Source organism: Sceloporus undulatus, chromosome 6 (assembly GCF_019175285.1).
Source record: "Sceloporus undulatus isolate JIND9_A2432 ecotype Alabama chromosome 6, SceUnd_v1.1, whole genome shotgun sequence".
In the NCBI taxonomy this organism is placed as follows: domain Eukaryota; kingdom Metazoa; phylum Chordata; class Lepidosauria; order Squamata; family Phrynosomatidae; genus Sceloporus; species Sceloporus undulatus.
In genome coordinates, this window is record NC_056527.1 from 133,832,155 (window position 1) to 133,854,398 (window position 22,244).

The 22,244-nt window shown below is 40.8% G+C and overlaps 1 protein-coding gene across 2 annotated transcripts in view; it reads left to right on the forward strand.

The window, feature by feature from the left end:
- Window positions 1–9,786: 9,786 nt before the first annotated feature.
- CBL (Cbl proto-oncogene) overlaps window positions 9,787–22,244 on the forward strand; it is a 34,452-nt gene continuing 21,994 nt past the window's right edge. Inside the window, exon 1 of one of the 2 annotated variants that reach the window (XM_042474924.1) lies at window positions 9,787–10,192. In XM_042474924.1, coding sequence (XP_042330858.1) covers window positions 10,065–10,192 — 128 coding nt within the window. In that variant the 5' untranslated portion in view covers window positions 9,787–10,064. The remainder of the gene's footprint in view (window positions 10,193–22,244) is intronic. The other variant, XM_042474923.1, reaches the window with a different exon arrangement.

The following is a 22,244-nucleotide window of genomic DNA, read 5'->3' on the forward strand; positions in this document are numbered from 1 at the left end:
ATGGGGGGCCATCCTGTATGAAGGGCTCTTCCAGAGGTGGAGGGCGTCGCGCTTCATTCGTGGGGGGAGAAGACACAGGGTGGAAATGTCATTTTGAGGAGAGGTTGAGTAGGCCATTTTGGGGTGATGCTTTGGGCTATCCTGGGGTGGGGTTTCATTTCAGGGAGAGGTTGGGGGGGGGTCATCCTAATGGAATACAGTTGGGAGTCATTGTGGAGAGTGGGGTTGTGGTGTGGGTTGTTGAGTGGGGCAGGGCTGTGATGGCCAGCAAAATGGTTGATCTTTCCATCATCCCCACTTACCCTTTGGGTTTGGTGATGGGGATTACTCTCCAGGCAAGGCGGGGTTCATCACAGAGTTGTCCCCTTCTTTCCCCATGGAAGAATTGGGCCTTGAATTGAGCTTGCTTAGGTAGCTTTGCAATGCCTAACATACATTAAACATTCCATAAATAGATGGCATTGCCAATGTTGTAATGCTTTTTCCGACTCTAGTAGCCTTGAATCAAATGTTGAATGGTCTCACAATTCAGTTGGGGCTGTTAACAAGTGCAATGAACAAGAAGGTTTGAACTAGAATTACTTAATATTCATTGTGAGGGTAGAAGCTTCTATAATGGATCTTATTGCTGTCCTTTGAAAGGGAGATATTTGCATGAATTGATGTATGTAGGAGCAGTTCTGATAGCAAAGAGCAGAGCGCTTGGCTTTCTAGTGTTTGCATTAGTGGCGAATAAACTGATGTGTGTAGTATACACTGGGTTTACTGTTAGAATTACAGGTGGAAAGTAGTGATTATTTTCTGTTGACCTTTTTTTTTAATGAAAATGACTATAATTTTAGATTGCTTCCTTATAAATGCATTAGACTACTGGAATGCTCAAATGACATTACTAAGCTGAGAGTTTTAAGAGGGGAAATGAAGCTGTACAATGCAGACAGTGCAAATATTTAAATGGCTTCTTTTCCCCCCAATTCAGGTGCCAGAAGAGGGATACATACTGGCATTGGGGAATATGTTGTTGTTGTGCCTTGGAGTGGTTACGGTAACCCTAAGGTGAAGCTGTCATGGGGTTTTCTCGGCAAGATTTGTCCAGAGGGGGTTTGCCTTTGCCTTTCTCTGAGGCTGAGAGAGTGTGACTTGGCCAAGATCACCCAGTGGCTTTCCAGGGTCAAACCCTGGTGTTGAAACCCTGGTCTTGTCTACCACTCAAACCACTACACCACAATCTCAGATCCTCACATACTGAATATTGCCGCCAGCAGAGTCCGCACTGGATCTGCTTTCTCAACCTCCTGCATAAGGTTTTTATGCCAAAGGTTCAAGACTCATGGTTTCTGAGATGGTATTGGACTGTGACTCCCAGTATTCTTAAGCATTGCTTGTGTTTCCTAGGGCCACTGAGACTTGTGGTCCAACATCATCTGGAGGCGTATGCAGTTTCCACTTATGTTCTAGGCTCTTAGCTCTAACATTGAGTATCGTGTTTAAGCACTAGGTTTGGCTGAGTTTAACAATTGCAATTCTACTAAATACAGCTTATCATATGGTTGTTATTTCACTCTTTATTTGCCAGTTCACAAACACTAGTTTGCTGGCTTTCTTTTAATACACCATAAACTCATCTTAACACACATACAGTTAGCTTTTGTCACACAGCCTCTCCCCCTTCAAAACTCAAGTCTTCCATTCCTCTTTTGTATAGACTGGAAAACTGAAGTGGGGTGGACTGGGATAGATATCAGATGGGGAATGTCTTGCCTATAACTGTATAAGCCTTAGAGGAAAAAAATAGAGGTTGGGTGGTGGAAGCTATTGGGAAGGTGCGCTTAGCATTGTATATTAAAATGGGAAAATAGGTTGGGGAAGGGCCTGGTGTGAGAGGTTTGATAGGGCCTCATTCACACTACAGAAATAATCTGGGACAAATCTGGATTGAATCCTTGGTGTTCACACCCATCCTGAATGCACTCAGTGCACTTGGGGAGGGGGCACTACAAAAAAACCACTTAACCTGGGATATCCGATACTGGGTCTTTTCCTGAGTTTTACTGAAAGATCCACAATGTTGGCGGTGTGAATACACTTCTGAATCGATTCAGATTGCTCTGCATTGTTAAAGGAAGGGAGGCAGCTTCGTTTTAACCTGAAACGATGGTATGTGTGAATAAGACAAGACTTAAAATGACTTGGAAGAGATTCGCAAACCCAAAAGTTAATGGGAACAACAAACCCGATATGCATCAGCTCGGCAATCTGCATTTCCTTCGGACAAAAAAATGAGCGTGAATGTCTCTCCGCACCAGGCCTTTCCTCAACCTGGGCTGTGGAGGAATGTAAGTATGGAAGACTGGGAAGCAAAGAGAGGAGGTTAGCTTATTTAGTTTCAAGGTGATTGACTTGGTGAAGGTAGCTCACAGCCTGGTTCTCCATTTCTATAGTTCATACCTTTGTTAAATTCCCCGATCAAGAGATTTGCATCAATAGCACAGAGTTCACTGTATTGTAACTTTAATTGCTGGCCTTATTAGCCGTGGAACAAAGTTAAATGGTGAGAAACTTTTGGAGAAGACTGTTCGGAGTTGGGTTCACAGAAGGTGACAAGGAGCAGCATAATAAGGGCGCTGTGAAGCTTAAACTCGCTGGAAGATGTTTGGAGTGATACCATGGTTGAGCGCAGCAAGGAACACAAGTGGCAGCTTTGCACGCTTGAAACTTGCATAATCCTGCTTTGCAAATGTGCAATGAAATGAATTTGATTAAATGAAGCTGGTGGCTTTTAAAAGAGAGATTCTTTAGGTTTTATAGGATTTAGGCAAATGCCTGATTTCTTGAGTTTCCTCGGATAATAAGTCAGTTTATTGGTTGTCAGGTAATCACTCCTGTCAGAATTAGTATTCTAAAGTAGCTAGATGATGATAAATTGACGTCTATGCTGATAGAAAGAGAATAGCGATTAAAGTAAGATTAAATATTTAATCATTTTTGAAAAGGATGAATGTTGTATACCAGCTTAAGCAAATTGAGATGGGTGATAAAAGTGACGTTGCTTTCGTTTTAATGGGTCAGGAAACAGCGCTTGCTTACATGTTAGTAAGTTGCCCAAGACTTAGACAATCAGATATCAATGTCACTCAGCTACTAGAGTACAGTATCTTTATCTCGGATCGGCTTTTTTAGTCATCAACACACTTGGAGAAAGCGTGGAATGAGTCCTTCCTGAATCTTCGTTCGCAAAGAAAAGCCAGAGAGACTAGAGTATCTAGTGAGTAAAGGGGGGAATACAAGAATATAGCTGAACCTCCGTATTTGCAGATTTGACCTTTGCAGATTTGATTATTTGCAGTTTTGAATAATATGTTCTCTTTAGGAATCTCTAGGTCCTCCAGCATCAACATCTGCCAATAACTGATTATAGAGTTGTGGTGGAGAACCTAGAAGTTCCTAGAGAAAACACTTCTCTAGGCATTTGTAGGTCCTCCAGCATGATTCTATCATCCAACATCTGGCAGATGTTGACCAGTTGCGCTGGAGGACCTGTAGATTCCTAGAGATGTGTTCTCTTCGGTAAAAAGAATATTGCTTTTTTTCCGCATTCACCTCTAACCCCAGCAAATCTGGAGGGTCCACTGTATATAGTGTGGAGAACGTGGATGTTTTCTTCTTCTTCCTCTCAGTACTTGAGCATGGGATCAACCGGTAAAACTGATGCAAGATTTAAGACAAACAAAAAGAAGCATTTTGTCACCAAGTACATAGCTAACTGATGGAACACACTGCTGTAGGGTGTGGAGGTCATGGCCACCAACATAGATGACTTTAAAATTAGGCCCACTGTGACCTCTGCTAGGGGCCAGGGGACCAAAGACCACTGGGAGATTCCAGTCTCTGCCTTTCAGGTTGAGAATCCTTGTATGGGACACTACGGCCAGGCCCCTATCCCTCGGCCAAGGAAGGAACAGCTGCAGGGAGCTTCACACAAACGCACACACCACACATATACTCCACACCATGCTCCCACTTCCTGAATTTGCTTCCTTTCTCCTTGTCTCCTTTTGCATCGCTTTGTTTATTAGGTGTGGTTGTGTCAGCTGGGACTGTGCAGTGCTTGAAATTTTTAATAGGTGTTTAAATGACGAAGATGAGACAAATTCAAGCAGGGTAAGCCTTTCAGTGTCTACTAATTATCATAGTGGCTACATGCTCTTGCCACAGTCACCAGTAGTAGTCATCTCAATACCAGTTGCTATAAAATAATAGTAAAGGAGAGCTATTGCCCCCATGGCTGTGTTTCTTAAAGACTGCTGCAGCAAACAGCATGCTGGTCTGGAGAGGTTGTTGGTCTGATTCACCAAGGCCCTTCCTTGTGGAAATGATACGACATTCTTTCAAATATTCTTAGACTATAGCAAACATTGGTTTCACCTCCTATTTGACTGGACAAGTCACTGGGAAAAGCAAACATCTGTGCTATTGGGCTATAGATCAGTGGTTCTCAAATGGTGAGGTGGCCCTCCTCTGCTTCCAAAACCGTTTTTATATGTAAAATTTACACATATGCCTTATTAAGTATTGAATTTACTCTTGAATAAAATTGTCCTAATTTGAATGATGTAAAGCCTGAGGACCACTGCTGTAGCTGAATTTAGCAATACAGTCCTCACTCCGTTCTCGTGGTTTTGGAAACCGCATCCCTCACTTATGTGTGAGGGATGAACACATTGGGAAATAATGGGGTGTGTGCCTGAGGCGCATGGACTCCCACAGTTGCATGCCTATATTCAAGCCAATGGAGCTTGAATACAGATCCTCTGCGAAAACAGAGGGTCGACTTTATATATTTCTTGATAATTTGTATTGGTGAGAGGTAGGAATATCAGTGCAAAATAAATGTATTTGGAAGCTCGTTCTATGCGGTGACCCTACAAGTGTACTGGGTGAAGACTGAACAAATTGCTCTTGCACTTAAGCACTGAACACTTTAGATGCTGAACTTCTGTGGATGTCAGTTGATTGACTCCTTACCTTGGGGCTGAGGAACCTTCTTCCTCCAGATGTTCTGGACTACAGCTCCCATAATCTCTATTGGAGAAAAGGAATAAAAGTGGTAGCTGTTGTATGTAGCTGCACAGCATGGATGTGCACAAATATTGGATGCAGACCCATTTGCATTCATGCATGTGTAAATAACATTTTCTGATGGTATTTTCATGCACGGCCATCTTTGCTGACCTAGACTAGTTTCTTTAACAGTGAGCATGATTGTCGCCACAGCTGCTTTGCATTGCTTAATAAAAATGGGAAGTGTGACTGGCAGACAGACAATTCCTTTCGCGAGCTGAGTTTTTTTCCATCAAGCTGAGATGACCAAGAGATGTTGTTGTTAACCCCAAATATGGCATATTGCTGGCAAGTTTCAGGGTTATATCCACAAGCACAATGGGCACATTTAAACGTTTCATGTGCTAAAGAAACACATTTTTGTGGGCTCTGGGATCCCCAGCTCTTAAGAAGTAAACTTCAAAAGGGGAACAGAGACGTGGAGCCGATGTTTGTGCCATAAATAAACTTAAGTCTGGTTTTCATCCAGTTCAGCTGTTGTGGCTTCAAGGAAAGCCTGGGAAGTGTAGTTCTGTGAGATTAAGTGCAGTTTGTTTAGAAATCATTGATCTCCTTCCAGAACTACTGTTCCCAAGATTCCTCATGAAAAATCACGACAGAGGCTGGAATCTGACCTGAAGCCACTTTATTGAGCAGCAATATATGAGAAGGATGGTCACATTTCCCATTTGTGTTTTGCACCACATTGTCAACATTGTCATTGGTCAAGAACGGTGGAGATTACAGTGCAGAGCTTTTAGAAGCACCAAACTTGAAAATGGTGGTCTTTGCATTTGGGTCAGTGCATTAGAGGCTTTTTGGTGTTGGTTCTTCTCATCTGTAGTACTGACATAGTACTGACATGGGTCAGGCTGCTTGTGGTATGGCACTTCTCACATTTGAAGTTCTGTGTTGATAGAGACTTGTTGCACTTTATCTCTGCAGGGTTGGAGTATTTTTTTTTAAATCATTATCTTAATTTGGTCTGTAAACACCCTACATATTTTTGTAAGATCATGGAAGGGGAACTGTTTTCCTTGGCTTCTTCATGCCAGCCGTTTACTCTTGTTTCGCGTAGCAATTAAAGCACAGGCTTTTAATGGCATAACATGCACAGCGACAATACATTTTTCATTATTTTTGACTGGAGGTGATATATTTTAACTACATAATGCATTTGATAATTAGGTGTTGACATACGAATTGCAGTAGAGCTAAGCAGAAGTTAACACTGCATTTGAGGAACTTGATGTTCCTGGGAGGTTTTGAAACTGAATGAGATGGAAAATGTAGAGACATCATTTAACAAGCTGCACTATAGAACTGATCTCTGCACTTGCACAATATGGTTGTGTGACAAGCTTTTACGCTGGCATTTGAAATATCTTTTTAGTTTACATCCAGGTAACGCAAATACACATCACGAGCTAACATGCATATTCTGGAAAAACGTAATGTTTTCTCTTTTTGAAGATAAAATTCTGAGTTACTTTGTCCCCTGTCATATAGATAATATGTAAAAAACAGGAGCTGGCTAGTAATTGAGGAAGATAGACATTTTTAGCTATTAGGATACTAGCCAGTTTATTATGTTTTGTTGTTGTGTGCCTTCAAGTTGTTTGCAACTTATCGTGGTCCTTATCACAGGGTTTTCTTGGCAAGATTTGTTCAGAGGACATTTGCCATTGCCTTCTGACTATCGATAGTAATAGCTCACATTATATGAATGGAATTGGGCAGAGAAAGCTGTAGGTAAGTTGGGTGTGAGAGATGAAAAAGCCTAGTCAAGAAGGTTCACCATTTCAGATCATTTAATGTATTTGATTACACAAATCTGTGCCATACCAGATAAGTTATCTATTCATTTACAGTATTTTGTCCTGCCTTTCTTCTGCCTTGAGAGTTGCGAAAAGTTCTTGCATTTTTTCTGCTATATGTTAAAAGTAGGCCACTGGCCTTACATTATGGTTCATACATGAATTCCTGTAGTTATTTTGCTAATTGCTTCTTATGAACCATTAACTTCTTTATGGTCATGTAAAAATGAAGGAAGAACCAGGCGACACATTTTCATCTTGACTGTTTTCTGCTTTGTACATCTGACATGAAGTCAGTTTTACTATTTCCTCTTTTCTTTTCAGTTTCCATAACCTATTCAGTAGGAACTTAAAATGTAGGTTGCCTTTGTGTATGTATAAAACAATCAGTACGTTTCAAGCTAATAAAAAATTTAAGAAGGTTTTATTCTGTTTTTTCCAAATTGTTCCCATTGTAAACATAGGGGTGTCAGGATCATCCTGCCAACTTGTTATCAAGCTTTAATTAAAGCTCTGCATAGAACATTTGGGGATGAAAAAAGTTGAAGCCATTCTAAACAACATCAATAATCAGGATGGAAGATGTGACATGATTCATACAGTAAATACGTCCACACTTGATGCGAAGTCTGTGCTCTCTTTTGAAGTCATTGTCCTTTATCAGTAGTCTGTTAAGGAGCCAAAGAGGGAGAATGAGTGCAGTGTGTGCTAATTTTCTGGTACACTGCTGATTTCTCAGAGCTGTGAACATTATTTTTGGCACTGCCGGTGTTCTGCAAGTGCACACGAAAAGAACTAAATAAAAGATGAATATTTTTGTTTCTTCACTAGAGGATCAAGTCAGCCACTCTGACCCAGTCTGGAAATAATAATAATAATAATAATAATAATAATAATAATAATAATAATATTTTTATCTTGCCTCTCCCTACGGATCGAGGTGGGTTACAGTAAGAGGAAATGAAATACAAAACATAACATGATCAAAATAATTTAACTCCCAACCCTCCACCACCAACAAATTAAAACAATCAATTACAAAATTCAAAATTAATCTACAATGAAGAGTTTGGAAGCTTTTACTTCTTTTTTGAGATAACCTTATTGAATCCAGATAAACTGGTTGATCTTGATTTGGATTGATATACATAATCCGCCATCAAACCATAGTTTATGAAGTTGGCTTGTCCCATAAACTGACTGGTTAAAATTAGAGTTAAAGGTAGGAGTGGGCAATTTACAACTGTCCAGATTATGTTGGCCTGCAGTTCCTATCATCCCTCAGCATTGGCTTTATCTGCAAAGTGGGAATGTGGTGTATGTTGTAGTACACTTTAGAAACCTACAGATTATAGGTTTTTGATGTCTGATGCCTGAGGGAAACATGTATCCTTGTGCTGGAGTTTAATTGACAATTGCTTTGGAGTGAACTATACACTCAAATGTTCTCTGACAGTATACTACTGATGAGTAGACCTCCAAATGTTGCAAAGGTCTCTTGCTGGTCTTTTCTGACTCCACATAATTGGGTTCAATGCTTTATCATAAATTTGGTAATCAGAGAAGAGAAGTCTCAGATTTAGGTCAGATTGTGTGACTGTGAGAGCTGCAGGTAGACTCAGTCTGAAGATGGAGATTGCAGATTAAATTAATCACTGATTAGTGTTCAGTATCAGATTATACCCAGCAGCGCATGCAGGGAAGAGAAATAGTGGCTGACCTCTGCTTCTGGAAGCTCCAAGAGGGATGGGAATTATGAGCTACAGCATAAGGAGGTGAATGGCAAAGGGATAGAGAGGTTTTCCTCAACTGAGCATCAGTTGTTAAATACAGATGTTATAATTTGGCCATGGTTATAGTTAGAATGAATTAAAATCATTGATAAATATATATTATGCTGGTTCAGTGTAGTTAACTGCTGTTTCTGTTGAACAACCAGTAATTTCCAGCTGAAGTAATTTATTATTCTGGGAGCCACTACCGGTGGCATTGGATAGATTCCTTAAATTACTATGTTCCAGACAAAGTCCTCCGAGGAGGTATTCCAGTACATAGTAAATCCTTTAGTCATGGGAGATGAAGAATTTGGGAGAGTATTTGGTGTAGTTTTATACACCAAGACGTGGCACAGTGGTTAAAATGCCAGTTCGGCAGCCACAAGGTTGTGAATTCGATCCCGGGACTCCAAGGTTGGCTGACTCAGTCTTCCATACTTGTGTAGGTCGGTAAAATGAGTCCTCAGCTTGTTTGTTGGGTGCAATTGGTTTACAGATTGTAAACTGCTTAGAGAGTGCTGAGTTTATCATTAAGTGGTATAGAAATGTACATGTTACTGCTATTGCTGCACAGATTCTAACATGCACTTTTCAATATTGCTGTGTTTTGAATGTGTCTGAAGAAAGCACAAGTCACTCTTCTAGAGTTGACTTCATATGAATAATTGATCTGTTATTTCCCACAAGACCATGGATCTGGAGTGGTATCTGCACTTAACAGGTGAATTTGACAAGCCTGACAGTATCTGGCATCTGTAGTAGCTTCTACCTCTGCTCCTTATATTCATTATCAATATAAGTAACTGGATCAGCCAGGGAACCTTGGCAGAATATGGTACAATAATTTGCGCACTCATCAGCTTGAGCAAGTCCAAATGAGCAAGACAACATGTGGTTCCTTCCTTTTTTCCATTTTTGTCACTATTTCAGAAATGAAAACAGGCGACAGAACTTAGCTGAATGATAGCATTGTCAGATGTGGTTCGGTGGCTTTGATGTTAGGGAAATTTGCATTACAGCAATTTGGCTGCTTAGAAAAATATTTCCTGTTTCAGGGTTAACATATTAAATGTTCTGAATGTAACTTTCTGTAGCTGTAGACTTTGTGAATTATCTTGTGGGTTCCAGTTGCTAGTTCTGATAATGCGTTTCTTGGAATTCAGTGGACTGTTTTGAAATCTTGATTGTTAATCTATACTTCGGTTAGAGGCTTCTATTCAGTTCTTATGAAATTCTCTTATTCTTTTTCTAGGTTGTGCGCTTGTGTCAGAACCCCAAGCTGGCCCTGAAAAACAGTCCCCCCTATATTCTAGACCTGCTTCCTGACACTTACCAGCATCTGCGGACGATCTTGTCACGCTATGAAGGGAAGATGGAGACTCTGGGAGAGAATGAATATTTCAGGGTGTTCATGGAAAATCTGATGAAAAAGACAAAACAGACCATCAGCCTCTTTAAAGAAGGAAAAGAGAGAATGTATGAGGAAAATTCTCAGCCCAGGTAATTGAGTTCTGTATTGGAATTTGATTGTAGCATCTTAAAATATTCAAGGGAAGTGAGAATCACTCCTGCAAAGTTCATTGTTGCAATGGTTCTTGGGTTCTTATATACTCCTAGTTACTTAATAGTGTTCCTCTGACTGTTATTATTATTAGTCTCAGCCAGACTAGAGCCATTGAATACATGAGAGCATGGTAAGCCAGCACTTCTGTAAATCTGATGGATAGTTATTTAGCACTAACAGTTGAATCTGCAGACAGTGTCTGAACAGCAGGAGAATCGAGATAGAATTATGCATGCTAAAGTATTCTGACCAGGTCAGCATTTTATTTTGTTTGTCCAAAAATATATACAAATTTTGCCATGTGCATTTGCTGGTTAATTCTGTGTGTTCAGTATTGTTTAATGAATGAATACTGGTTTGCTTTGTTTTTTTTGGATGTGGGTGCCATGAGCATTTACTGTGTAATGTTCAGTGTTCAGAAAGCAGTCCCCTCTTGAGGATAAATTTGGGTGCTGCTCTCCGATGTGCTACAAAATCAAGGGATTGGTCTTGTTTCTGGACTCCCCAGCAGTTTCTGTATCTTGATGTGATGAAACTGACAGTTGGCTCATATTGAAGTTGTGGTACCGCAGCTGCCCCACATGTCAGTTTTGCTCAGAGGCCTTTGAGGTTGTCATCTGAAGCTGCTCCCATTTCTTCTGTTTCAAGTCCACGTTGTTATGAAGCTGCAGCCTGTCTGCACTACAGGCATCTTGCACTCTGAGAGATGTGGCTTTGGGTTCAGTACCATTTGCCTCTTTGAACAGCACAGGAGGGGGATTGGGGTGGAGTGGGATGTTTGTGATGGCTGTGTGAGATCAAATTATTTATACTTGTGAGCGTTAGCCACCTGTGCATTGAGTGTTTCCCCATATCCTTGGCACTCAGACTTCCTTACTAACCCAAGGACTGAGACACTGATAAGATTGGCGGAGATAAGATTTAAGAAGATGCTTAATAGGAACATGGTTAGGATTGACTAGAGCAGTGGTTCCCAACCTTTGGTCCTCCAGATTATTTGGACATCAACTCCCATGATATCTGACTCTTGGCCAAGTTGGCCAGGGATGCTGGAACCTGAAGTCCAAATGTATGAAGGGCCAGATGTTGGGAACCACTGCAGTACAGTATATAAGAAGTAGCTAATGTGTCTCATGAATTAACAGCCCCCACCAGCAGTTCTGAAAGACAGTTCAATCCACTAACCTCGGCAGCAGCCGTCATAGTTGTGAGCCTCCTTGCACATTACCAAATTGAAAAGATGAGTTCTGCATTTTAATAAATCTCATTCTCCCAGAGTGACAGAAGAAGGGTAGCCCTTGACACTGGAATCTGACTGTGACAAAAGGGAAATCAAGTGTGATATGTTAAGCACTTTAACATCCTTCCATAAGGATGTGCTGTCGTGGAAGTCTTAAATCAAGCATTTCTCCCTGCTTGTGGAAATGAAGATGACCTGGACTATGTGGAAAGGTTGCTGGAGTGTTTGGCACTTAAGGTGTTCAGCCTGGAACATTTGTTGTCTCTTCTCACAGCGAGAGCCCTGGGACTGCTGTCTCAGCAAGTTTTCTTATTAGTCATTGGCTCGAGGGCACAGAGGAACAAATCCATACAGGAAAAGCTGCAAGATATTAAGTATCTTTCTGGGTATGAAATGTGCACAGCCTCTGAAATGCATATAGCCAGACCTAGGAAGGAAGCAGATATTGCATAGAGGGTTAGTATTTTAATTATTATTATTTTTGTTATTGTTTTTAAACTGCTTACGAAGCAATAGTACTCCTGAGATACAGAAACAAAATTCTAAACTGATAATTTTGTGTAATTTCAAAGTGGGGAGCTGGGCCAGGAAAAGACTAGACCTCATTGTGAAGGCAGCTTATCAAAGCATGGTGTGAAAGAGTTCCCTGTTGCTTCCTTCACATTAAACTTGCACTTCAGAATGTAGAAAACTTGTGGAGCCTACTTCTGCATTTCAATTAGAGTATCTTAAGAGAAAATTCAAAAGCTGGCCATTAAAAAAAGAGAGCTTTTGAATGCTAGGTTGCTACATACGAACGTGAACTGTTTGCTGCCTTAAAGAGAGTCATTTTCTTGAAGGAAATGTGCTTTAGTTTTGTTTGCCCTGTAATGTTTAAGCAAAGATGGGATACTAGTTTCTGTTACAAATGCTAGAGGTCCCCCTTTCCTTTTAAATCTTTAAAACATACCAGATATTCCCCAGAGAGCTAGTGTCAGGCTCTTCTTTTTTGGGATGGATGAATTTTATCCCTCTTCTTTCCATTTTATTTCTGCTTCTGGTACTAAATTTTCTATTGAAGTAATGCCCAGGAACATACCTACTCCATAAACTGAGGTATATCTGTATAGTAATTGTAACCAAACCATTAACTACCAGAACCAAGCAATCAAGGATTCAAAGTTTAAAGTACCAAGGGGAAATGGCTGGTGAATGGTCTTCCTTGTAGACTCTTAGGTAAACATGACAGAAGGCAATCTCCGTTCAAGCTCAACATTTACTTTTGATAGTGGTTTTACTGTGTGTCATTGTTGGGTTGGGTTCTTGTTTCATATTGGTGCCTTGCTGAGCTAGTCCACAAAATCAGTGTAACACTAGCAGATGCTACAGCCTTGCGTATTGTGGACACTATAATGGGATATCTCTCAAATATTATGTGACTATCTATTCTAGGTAATTCTAAGAAGTGAGAAACAATGGTTCTGTGTATCATTTGCTCTGTCCGTCTTTGGAAAAGGTGACTTACGCTGCTGTCAGTATGAGCGGAGTGGAATTTCATTCACTTCCTGTGTTGAAAGTTTAGTCGAAAGTAGTTCCGCTGTGTATCTATTTTTGAAAACTGATTACTCTGTGAAGTAGCCTGCGAAGCTGCAAGAAGCTTATAAATGTCAACATGGGCTGTTTAAGTATGTCTATTCAGCACTTATTTGCAAGAGTCAAGAGTCAAACTGATATCAGCAGGACAGTTGTTGCTCGCATGCAATATTCTGCTATTACAGGAATGCTGTTCAGCCATATATCTGCCTCAGTAGAATATGATGTATTATTAAATCAGAGGTGGAAAACATATGGCCTTCAGGTAGCATATGAGGTTCTTTTGTGAGAATACAGATAATACTTTTAGAGGCTAACCTAACCCATTCTGTTCAGGGTGAGTTATTGAAACACCACCATCTCCACGTCTCAGAATAGAATGAAAGATAAGAGATTATGCTGGGAGAAGATGGTCTCTAAGGTATGTTTGATCTAAGCCATGCAAGACCTTACAGATGAGTTAAAGAACATTACATTCATCCCAAGACGGAGACTGAATATTTGTTAGAGCACTGATGTAACGTTTTCCTTGTGGCCTGTCTCTCTTCATCTCAGACACTAAGCCTCCCTCTGTGTATAAGTATTAATGGAAGTATGAAATAGGTTGAAATTTCCTCCTTTTATAAGTTAGGAGATTTGGGAGAAAATCCTGTATCTTTCCTTCAGTGAAGTGGCATATTGACCTCTGCAGTCAAGCGAGTTATGTTCCTTTAGTGAACACTTGGGGAGAAGAATGCAGTGAATCAAATGTTCTTTTGTCTAATATCCATATAATCTAATTTTTCTGGCTTGGCTAGCTTCCTTGGCCTAAAATTTGGGAGCATGTTTACTGTTCCAGCTTATCTTGACTTGTTATTGCAGTAGACAAACACATGATACTCTGAGATAATATCACATGCTGGCACTGTTTACTGCACCCCAAAAGGATGCAGTAATAGCACGCCTTATCTTGAGGTGCACACTTTTTTTGTTCATAGTACTCAGAAAGTTCATTAATATATAGCATTAATTGTGCACCACTCATTTTTAAAGTGCTTAAGAGTGTGATCTTTGCTTTTCATGCATGCCCTTGTTTAGACTCAGCCAGGAGTTGCCATGCTGGGAAGAACACAGAGTTGAAAGATGGAAATTGGACAAGTCAATCTGCCTTGCCTTGGGTACTTAGATCTGCACAAATATGACTGTACTACATTGTCCACATTCGCTGGGGTTAGGGATGAAGGACTCTCGTGAATGTGGAAAAACCACAAAAAAACACAATTCTTTTGACTTGAGGGAACACCTCTCTAGAAATCTCCAGTGCAACTTTGCCAGATGTTGGATCATAGAATCCTGCTGAAGGACCTACAAATGCCTAGGGAAGTGTTAGGTTCTCCAGCCCAACTCTATGGTCAACTTCTGTCAGATTTGAGCTAAAGGACCTAGAGATTCCTAGAGAGAAGATATTAATCAAAACCGCATATAATCAAATCCGCAAAAGTCAAAGCTGCAAATGTGGAGAGCCAACTATAATTTCCCCCCTGTATATATTAGATGTTGATAGTTAGAAGTAGTGGCCCTGCCAAATCTGCACTGAGATCTTGGTGTTGGCACTGAAATACTATTCTGGCACCTCAGAGTTTGAGAAATGATTGGAGCTCTGCCGCCCACCTCCTTTCCACTGGGTCGATGATAGATTATAGTAGCAATGGGAGATAAACATCTTTGTTTAGATGTAAAATTCAAGATTACGATATTGTGCAGTAGAAGCCGAGATGCGTTTTACCATTTGAGGTCTTTTTAATCCACTGCTCCTAAACTGTGTGAAAACTGGATTCTACCGCGCACACACATTTTATTAGATTACAATTCCTTGTTAACTTTAATCTGTCTCCTACCAAAGTAGTCACTCCATACCATCTCCTATCAATTGTTGCGTGTGTGTATGGGGACCGTAAAGTAGGGATGGCCATGGGATACAACTCTCCTCCTGTACTGATCCTAGTAGACTTGGGAAGGTCATTGAGAAATCCTGGGCCTCACAAACTCAGTGTTTAAAAAAAGGTGTTCTGTTTTCCTGATTTGGGAAAATAAAAGTTAGCTTGGATGTGTAAAGTTTTTGTGTCCTCCTTCATCAGCTGTATGAACTGCAAAAAACTTGACCCTGAGCCAAAACATCTGGATTACTTGAGAGAAGCGATGTGTGTGTTTAACATTTATAACGGAGTGGTAGTGACAACACGCACTACCTTTCCGTAGAAGTAACATTCTAGTTTCTCCTCATCCATCTTGATGTTGGACGTTTTGAATAAACAGCGCTGGAAGAGACAAACGTGTTTATACAAGCTGTCCCCAGGTAGAATTTCAGGCTTCCTCGCAGAATGTAAATAAGGAAGCGGGGTTATTATGTTTTTTAAAGAGGATATTTGTATTTCCACAAGTCTCTTGTGCCTTTAAATCCTCATTCGTTAAATGAGTATTTATAGACAATTAGACATTTTGGGGGGATTTCTTCCTTCCGTTTGGGCAAAGTAAATGGATGTCTACTGTACTGTGACCTTTTTCCTTCAGGCTTTATAAATATGAGATCGGTCTGTCACAGGTGGCTCTTTATTATATCAACATTTTGATTTTGGCTCGGTTTTCTTTAATTATACAATGTTGCACTGGCATTATTTTAGGGCTAAGACCGGAGCAATATTTATGTGGTTAATTCTAATGTTAGTGTGAATATTGCTATATGTAAAATGAGCTTCCTGTTGGAATGATTCTTAAATGTGTAAAGTTTATTGACTCCTCTCTTCACGCTTAGATTCTGACCACCACAAATCGAATAAGCTTCATAAGATTGCATTAAGGAGGATTGTAGCAAGTAAAGAACTTTATTTGGGACTAATTATTTGGATGATGCATTGCTTTGGAGTATATATGCTGCTTGCTTCAAATATTCTGTACCGAGAAGAATTAATTTGGGAGCTTTACCAACGTTGCAACAAAAGCAAAAAGCCCTTAGTTTCTTTTGCAAACTTCTGCACTGAAGGGGAGATAAATATGTAGATAAATATGCAGGACATTCACATTTGGCCATTTGCTGACCATGGGGAAATTTCCTAGAGTTCCTGTACTTCTGAACCTTCTTATGTCCATGGGTCATCTTTCATTAAAGAAAATGTCAGAAAGAGCTGAGCTTCTAGGAATTTCTCTGAAGATGCCGGCAAAATGTCAGAAACAAACTCTTCTAGACCATGGCCACATAGCCTGAAAAACCCACAAACGCCTATGGATGCTGGCCATGAAAGCCTTCGACTTCACTTCTAATGCTTTTTTGTTATTATTGTCGTGTACCTTCAAGTCATTTCCAACTTACAGTGACCCTAAGGCAAAACTGTCACAAAGCTTTCTTGGCAACATTTGTTCATAGCAGGGTTTGCCTTAGCCTTCCTTTTAGGTTGAGAGAATGCAGCTTGCCCAAAGTCACCCAATGGCCAGGGATTCAAACCAGAGTTGTAAGTCCAACGCTCAAACCACTGATTTCTGCTGTCTCTTTGAATATTGTGTCCTGTGATAAATTATTATTCTTTTTTATTTTATTTGCTTATATCCAGCCTTTCTCTTAATGTAGAGGCTCAGATTCAAGGTCTGTTTTTTGCTTTTAGTTTGATGCTTTCTAGCTAGCAGAGCCATCCTTTTGCTGACCACAGCAATATCAACTACATCAAGAACACACTCTCTACTCAATATCAACAATACCAACACAGGGTGTTGGCTGTGAGAGTGAGATAATTTTTTTTCTAGGAACGTTCTTTTCCACCCGGAAGAGCATTTTTGCAAAGCGCTGAAGGTACCATCCGAGTGCGTGGAATTGTCCAATTTGGTGGGACCAAAGGCAAACTTGACTGGCGCAAAGAAAAACACCAGGGGTTAAAATGTGACTGAGTTCTGCAAGACAGACTCTTGCAGTGGAAGAATGTTTTTTTATCCGGCAAACAGGAAACCGGAAAGGAACAGCCTGCTACAGGTCAGAGGGGAACAGCAACAGAAAGCTGAACTAAGGGAAGTGGGGGCCCATTTCGAGGCTGCAGTGGAGGATTTCAGTCGGACGAGGAGTTCTTGGTTGACCTGTTGACTTCCTGCAAGGCGAACAAAGCCAAAAGAGTAATGAAGAGGGGAAGGAAGTAGTACAGCCACAGCACAAAGGAGTGCGCTAGAGCTGTAGACAGTATCAGTTCAGTGTCTTTATAAATGGACCTCGTGGGGCTTATCTGATCTGATCAAATTTCTCTGTCTTCAGGAGACTTGCATTTTGTGAAAATGGACACTATAAAACTACAGTGGAAAGCACTCAACCTGAGCATCCCTTGCCTGCTTCCCTTTTTAAAAAATATTTAACAAACTCAATAGCAATAGCAAGTACATTTCTATATTGCTTATCAGTGCACTGAAGCCCTAAGCGCTTTACAATGTGTAAGCCAATTGCCCCCAACAAGCTGGGGACTCATTTTAGTGACCTTTGCAAGGATGCAAGGCTGAGTTGACCCCGAGTCCCTGGCTGGGGTTGACTCCACAACCGTGTGGTTTGTGAGTGAGTGGCTGCAGTACAAGCATTTAACCACTGCGCTACCACTCACTTCATGCTAGAATAGCGGTTCCCAAACTTTGATCATCTAGATCAGTGGTTCTCAACCTTCCTAATACACTTAAATACAGTTCCTCATGCTGTGATGACCCCAACCATTAAATTATTCCTAAGACCAAAGGACTCATGATCCACAGGTTGAGAACCATTGGTGTAGATGTTTTGGACTTCAGCTCCCAGAATTCCCAACTGCTGGCCCAAGCTGGCTAGGGCTGCTGGGAGCTGAAGTCCAAAATACCTGGAGGACCATAATTTGGGAATCATTGCACTAGAACTAAAGGGGGAAAACTGGTACTCATGAATGATAATGTATCAGAGAGTTCAATGCTATGCTTGATGAGTGATTTTATCAGTGGCTGGAAAGAGTGTGAATTCAGAGAGTATTGGCCTCTCGATTCTTAAACAGTTGTCAGTGATGCCATCACATAGCCCAAACTGATTGGCTACATGCTTCATAGCGAGAACCCCGATTGACTGGGAATGCTCATGTGATTAATTCCCAAAGGAGATCTCATAATTCGAAGGGAGAAAATGGCACAGAAACCAAAGCAAGTAGTGAAGGAATATCAGCAAATGAGACTAGGAAGCGAAGGACAACCATTCTTTCCAGTTTCCAAAGCATTGCTTTGGGTTGGACAGGGGAATATTTGGCATATGTCTAACTTAGACAAGATTTCAAGACAGAGACCTTTATTCATTATTGCTCCAAAATGTGATAAAGAAGTACTATGTTGGAGCTACGGATGAAGTCACAAAGCACCTGGCACACTATGGGTGGCAGAGAAATATTCACTAGTAACTGCTTCAGGGGCCACCAAAATGGGGTCCACCGGCCTTACTTTGCCTACCCTTTACAGTGAACCCACCTTTTAGATAAGTACAAATTGTTTAGGAGTAGTGAAATGGCATTATAGTTGGCCCTCCATATCCACGGATTCCTTATGCATGGATTCAACCACCCACAACTTGAAAATATTTCAAAAAAAATCTAAATTCCAAAAAGCAAACCTTGATTTTGCCATTTTATGTAAGGGACACCATTTTCTTATGCCATTGTAGATAGTGGGACTTGAGCATCCATGGATTTGGTGTATCCCTAGGGGTCCTGGAACCAAACCCCAGCAGATATCAAGGGACCACTGTACAAGGTTTACAATCATTGTAATGTCATTTCCAGACCCTGAAACAATATTGTTTATCAGTGACATTACGTTTGTAGTCAGCAGCCACCTTGAAGGCACATAAATTACGTTAGTGAAAACAATGCAGTAAAAAGTGGCATATGCCCTTTAAAACTTAAATTGATAATTAAAAGCACGGAATACTAAATATTTCTGATGCCAGCCCTTTTTTTCAGTGATGAGCAGGCTATAAATGTTGAAGCCTTGCCCAAAGGTCTAACAAAATGCTGTTGGAGTCACTCCATGTGTGAGATAGATCTGAGGTTGGCAATGAGCAATGAATAAGACACATAATAGGGAGTCAAATGGGTGGGTATGGGCTGTGCTCATTGCGTGACTCAGAAAGCAAAAGAAAGATGTCTTGCAGAAGTTATTGAAGTGCTGAATATGGAAGAAGCAATAGCTAGGCTTATGGAGACAGTTGAAAGGTAAGGCAGGCAAAGACTTTATACCTGGAGTTTGGGTATTAATCTCTTAGAAAAGCAGAAATTCAGTTTGAGAACCCTCTGCTTTTGCTGGTGCTTGCTGCGTTGTGCTTGATCTGTCACAAATTGCAAGATCAAATGGTGATTGACTAGATGCTCCCAGCAAGTCCAGGTTCTTGTCGGCATGCTGTTGTTTTGCTGATAGCTGTTTTGATCTCCTCTTGACAAGACAACTGTGATGTGGCTGCTTTTAAGTAGACTGGTATGGCCAGTCTCCAACCCATTTATCAACCTGATAACTAGAAAGAAAGTAAACAGTGTTTGCCTTTACACTAAACTTGCCTTGTACAAGTGCACTGTGGTTGTATTTGTGTTCAAACAGACTGCATTCTCAGTTGAGTAACAGTCCTCATCCATGTTCATTGCCAGGTGTGTTCTGGATTTCCAGGCGTGAATGGTTTAATGTGTTCCTGCCTTGCCTGTGAGCCACAGGCTTATAAAATTGTCATTCAGTGTTTCAGTTTTCCTCCAGGCTAGCATACGTTATAATGTTATGCCCTTGTTTATACTTGCAAACAATGTTTAAAATTATGCTGCTAAAGCATCTGAAAGCAACTGTTTAAACGTAAGCTTGACTAACCATGTTGTTCACTTATAAGTGCTTCAGTTTCCTGGAAGGAAAAAAAAACCCCATTTTCCATCAGCAAAGTCCATTGAGGCAAGATGTCAGGCCATATCTCATATCAAGTAACAGTCTATTCAGGCACCAAAGAAACTGGTAGTGAGTAAAATAACTTGGTCTGATTTTACACCAAAGATACAGAAATGTCTTATTCGAGTTTTTCAAAGCCTGGTTTCTCATTGTTGTAAGAACATCTCCCCAGATATTTGCTTAAACATTTGCTTTTATGCACTTACTGTTGGATTTTTATGTTGAGCTAGCCATTTTGGGTGTCTTTAAGGCAAAATGGGGGGATCTAAGTATTCTTAATATTTGTAAAATGTAGGAGCCAAAATTACAGACAGATGTTGTATATTAAGTACTGATTTTGTTGAGAAAACAACCATCGCTTTGTTGATTTTCTGCAGCACGTCCAAACGCTGCTAATGTGTTGAACACACGCTGCGTTTCTAAGGTTGCTTCACTGTTTGAACTTGACAAACGCTCCCTGTTGTGGTGAAATCAAGAACAAAGAGTGGTCTAGTGCCCGAGATAGAAGGAATGCTGGTACCACCATCTTTGCCTTACCTCCTCTCTTCACCATCTCCCACCAATGCCCCCCATGCCTTCTGTCTCGATCTTTTCCATATAGCTAGCCAAGCAAACACACCTGGTTCTGAGGAGTCCTCCTTCCATTGCTGGCATTTAAAACCTTGCCAATTGTGGAAAACAAGGCTGCTCTGGCTTGGCAACTCCTAGAAGGTAGGTGGCACAGTTTGCTGCCGGTGGCACTCTGCTACCTCAGGCCACGGCCTCATTTCACCAAATGAGCATAACCTGGCCCCTGGCAATAAACAACATTATCTGTACATTGTGGTGAAGTTTGGAATTGGGTGTGCTCCCCAGGTTTTCTGCGCAGCTCAGTTAAACCAGTTGGGTAGCGCTACAACAGTTGTAGTGTGTGAACTCTTTCAAGAAGCAGAGGCCTAGAGCACCACAGGTTTTCTTATGTTTAGCCCTTAAAAAGTGAGCACGAGCTTTTTTATTTTATTATAATGAAACAAAACGAGGTCCCTGAGCATTGCACAGGCAAACCCCACAGTGTTGAATGAGTGTTAAATGGTTTCATAAACCCTTGTATTCTGTGCTATGAATCCCATTTGTGGTTTCATCAGAGAAAGGCGTGCAAGTTGAATAGCAAGTGTGTAGGCGTGAGAGAGGATATTTTGGGAATCTGGCCATATAAGTTGGAGAATTCTTTCTCTCTTCTCCCTTCTTTCCAAATGTGAGCGTAAACCAAGCCAGTACATTCCTAGCAGCCTTGTAACATGAATTGATAACCACACTGAACAGCTACTTAATTGACCTCTTCTCACTTCTTAGTACTGAGAAAGATAGGGAAAAAAGTTTAAGATGTTAGGGTAAAAAAAAGACAAAATGCCCCTGTTTGGTGTGATTAGATGTGAGTTGTAGTCTGGCACTAAAGATTAGGCAGGTTGTGAGCATTGAAGAGCAGTGACAAGACAGGACAGGAGCTGGCTTCTTAGAGCAGTTGCTGAGCATATTGATGGGAAGTGAGACTCTGGTCTCTTGGTTGTTATCTCACCTCTGTAATAACTGTCCCCTCTGGAGCCTGAACTCTTGCTTTTCTTGTTCAGAAATATTGTCTGTGCTGTTGAAAAGTGTCCTTTCTGGTTGGAGGAGTCCTGTGAAAGCGAAACTGCATATGTAGTAGGCAGCAACTGTTGCTGTTCGTGGGCGGCTTTGTGCATTCAGGTGACAAGACAGGGATATAGAAATATACTGACCTTTCTTTGAAAAGGGAATCACCTGGCAAAATACTAGGCTTGGCTTGGAAGGCAAATGGCTCCTGAGAGCTTGAAGGCAAGACTTTTTGTGGGCCACATGCATTCTGTCCTGTCAGTCCATTCACCTCCCTGTTTACAATTTGGACAGGCCTTTGCCCTTCTCACCATAGATGCTCATGTCTTTTTCTTGTACCATTTTTCAATTTGGGGAATGGAACAGGGAGTGTTCCATTTTTCCTTCTGTGAAACCTTGAACTTTCTCTTGTACTTAGCCAAATCACTGAAAAATAACACACTATAATTCCCTGATAAATTATGGCTATTTTACAAATGATATGCAAACCTCCCCTGAGTCTGGGATTATTTGGGGCGGCTGAAGTGTATGTGAAAGATAACCAAATAAGAAAACATTGCACAGAGTCTTGGGCCTTGTAGTCCTACATAAATTTGAATTAGTTTTAGACCTTTCCATAACATATCTAGCAG